Source organism: Hordeum vulgare, chromosome 1H (genome assembly GCF_904849725.1).
Source record: "Hordeum vulgare subsp. vulgare chromosome 1H, MorexV3_pseudomolecules_assembly, whole genome shotgun sequence".
Taxonomy (NCBI): domain Eukaryota; kingdom Viridiplantae; phylum Streptophyta; class Magnoliopsida; order Poales; family Poaceae; genus Hordeum; species Hordeum vulgare.
In genome coordinates, this window is record NC_058518.1 from 17989468 (window position 1) to 17992635 (window position 3168).

General features: G+C 54.4%; 1 protein-coding gene across 1 annotated transcript; it reads right to left on the bottom strand.

Moving 5' to 3' along the window:
- Positions 1-975: 975 nt before the first annotated feature.
- On the bottom strand, positions 976-2954 carry LOC123404979 (DJ-1 protein homolog E-like). Its single transcript, XM_045098869.1, has 2 exons — positions 2281-2954; positions 976-2182 (listed from the first exon to the last, which is right to left on the bottom strand). The coding sequence occupies exons 1-2, from the start codon at positions 2899-2901 to the stop codon at positions 1646-1648; spliced, it is 1158 nt and encodes a 385-aa protein (XP_044954804.1). The 5' UTR covers positions 2902-2954; the 3' UTR covers positions 976-1645.
- Positions 2955-3168: the final 214 nt, after the last annotated feature.

A 3168-nucleotide genomic window follows, 5' to 3' on the forward strand; every position in this document is an offset into this window, starting at 1 on the left:
CCGGCTACACTTGTGCCGGTGCGCGTCTGCTCGCCGATCCGCACTCCCACGTTCTTCCGCGAGGCAGGGTCGTGCTTCGTCTTGGACCGCCTCTCCTGAGGCGGCAGCTTCTGAGCGGGGTCGGCTCTCGCTTCAAGGGCTGGTCCTGGCCTTACGGTGCTCTTCCTCGAGCATCTCCTTCCTCGCTACGTCCGCCTCGCCCAGGCGACCTGCTCCTTGGTGGCGGCATCATCCACCATCGCCGTCTGGTCGGACCTCCTTGTCGTAACGAAATGAGTAAGGGTCTCCTACCAAGGAAACAACAACAAAGCAAACAAAACAAAGGATGTGGTTGCTCATCCGGCGACGACGGGAACCGGTCGTCTGCTCATGTCGGCCGGGCGGACTCGTGGCTTCTTGGAGACAACACCACGGCCCCCAATGGGGGGTCCTGCCGCGGCACGCTTGCTAGTTACCAATCTCGTTCCCAGAGCGCGCCTGTGTCACTTCGGTCCCAACCACTCTCGATAAGCCTACCCATGGCATCTGTCGTGAGAAAACGACGACACCAACCCAAGTACCCTGTCGACGCAACTCAGTACGTGTTTGTGTTCTTTCTATTTGAGATCATGCCACGGTTTTTTGTTCTAGTTCCCGTCCTACATATGTTCTGTTCTAGTTCACATGTTCATATAATATTTTTTTCACTCTCCTTCGGTTTGCCAAAGTCTTTTTCCTATCATTGTGCTCTACTCTCCTCTAGTTTGCACGACTAGTATTGTCTCTATCACTACGATCTTGTTCTATCTACTATTTATTTCATTTAAATCAATCGGTAAATTACTCATATTTCCAACATTACAAAAACCTTAGTATAGGCAATTTACCCCCGGTGGTTTTCTGTTTCATGAGGCCTCCTATGTTTGAGGCTGTGCACTATATATAAGAGGTGGCATGTCAGAGCTATTCTATGATTTCACAAACCAGAAGGAGGTCTTGATCTTGGACACAAACAAGCTTTTCTCTTCAGTGTCTTGGTGAGAACATAGTTGATACTTATGCATCAATTGATAATGGCAAAGATATGTGGGACGCACTCGATTCCAAGTTTGGGATCTCAGATGCTGACACTGAGTTGTACATGACGGAACAATTCTATGACTACAGGATGACTGAAGAGCGCTCCGTGGTTGATCAAGCCCATGAGATGCAGTCATTATGAGCACTTCAATTGTATGTTACCGGACAAGTTTGTTGCCGGAGGCAGCATCACTAAGATTCCTCCCACGTGTAGGTAATCTGCTACCTCTCTGAAGCATCTGAGGCAAAAATTTCCCGTTCTGGATCTCATTAGTACTTTTGGTGTGGAAGAAAAGGTAAGAGAAAAAGATAACTCGAGGTATTGAGGGAGGTTCTAGTGCCAATCGGGAACAGGAGAAAGACTTCCAACCCCATAAGTTCAAGAACAAGGGCAAGTTTGATGATAAAGGTTTGATGGGTAGAAAAAGGCTTCGTAGCGCACCAATTTCAAGAAAAAGATTAACAAGAAGAAAGGTGTTTGTCATGTCTACGAAGATCCTGATCATTGGGATCCCAGTTTCCCTAGACATTATGACAAGCGACAAAATGGGAATGAACTGGGCAAAAAATGAAGACGATTGATAGATCAAGTTGTGAATGAGACGGTGACGTCCAAGAGATCGAGGAGGTGAGCTATGAACTGGGCAAGGTCCGTCCAGCTGGCCGCCGTGACGAGCTTCCCGTCGGCGACCGCGCCTTTAGGCTCCACGGCGATGGCGCCGGCGAGGCCAGCGATGACTCTCATGGGGACTCCGCTCGCGCATCTCTTGCCCTTGAGCAGCCCCGCCGTGGCGAGGAGCAGGTGGCCCTGGTCGATGCTGGCGACCAGCTTCCCCCTGGCGGCGAACTCAGAGACCAGGCTCACCGCCTTGTCGTTGGTCACCAGTAGCTCCGGCGACCGGCCGCCGGGCAGGAGCACGCACTCGTAGTCGTCCATGTGCACGTCATCCCAGTCCACGGTCACCACGAAGTTGTGCCCGCGCTTCTCCTTGCCGGCGTCGTCGTAGATGGCGGTGACGCACGCCTCGCCCTTGCGCTTCGTTGGGCACGCCGTCTCCACACGGCATCCCACGCCGGCTAGCACACGGAAGGGCACGTTCGCCTCGTAGTCATCCACGTAGTCCTGCTTTGTTTTATACAGTACGGAGTAGTATGGGAGATAGAAAGAGGTGAGCCGTGACGTTGAAGAAGAGGATGAGACCGGATGGGATGAGGACGTACGCCGCAGAGGACGAGGACGCCTTGGCGGCGGGCGCCGAGGACGCGGCCGCCCATGGCGCGCAGGAGCTCCCTGATAATCTCGGCGTGCGCGGGCCAGCCGATGGCGGTGAGCACGTGGCCGTCGGAGACGCAGAGACTCCATGGGTCGGGCTCCACCCATGTCCCGCCGGCCAGCTCCACGACAGGCCGCACGCTGTGGAAGGCCGTGCACCGGACGCCGCCCATGGCGCCCGCGGCGGCCAGAAGAAGCTGGCTGTGGCACGTGAGCAGGACCGGCCTGCGCAGCTCCACCGCGAACGCCCTCACCAGCGACACCGCGTCGGCGTCCGTGCTGAGCGGCTCCACGGAGCGCCCGCCCGGGACGACCAAGGCGTCGTACGAAGCCGGGTCTGCCGGGAAGTGGGCGGTCATCGGGAAGAGGTGACCCGGTAGCTCCGTGTAGAGGTCGTAGCCGAGGAATTCGTGGACGGCGGTCAGGCAAGCGTCGCCGGGGGATTTGCCCGGCGCCGCACAGTGGACGCCCACGCCGAGTGCAGCCAGCGCGTAGAAGGGCACGGCTGCCTCGTAGTCCTCCATGTAGTCGCCGCACAATATGAGCACGTTCCTGGACGATGACCCCATTGTCGATGGATGGAGCAAGCGTTGTAAAATGTCTTGTGAGCCACCAGCGAGCTTCTTCTTATACTCCCTCCCTTCCCTTAGAATAGCCATCCATCCCATATAATGGAGAGTACCTTCTTTTACACAAGTAATAACATGCATCTGTTACTTGTTATTACCTCTATAATGAAGAGTAGGGTGTCATGTAACAATTTATTTATTAGTTTATAGCTTTATTTTTTTTAGATATATGTGATGTTACGAGAGTCACTAGTTGAAAACAGAGCT

Coding starts and splice junctions, on each gene's coding strand:
- LOC123404979 (XM_045098869.1), bottom strand. CDS start 2,901: ATGGGGTCATCGTCCAGGAACGTGCTCATATTGTGCGGCGACTACATG. Junction 2,183..2,280: donor GCGTCCTCGTCCTCTGCGGC/GTACGTCCTCAT, acceptor AAAACAAAGCAG/GACTACGTGGATGACTACGA.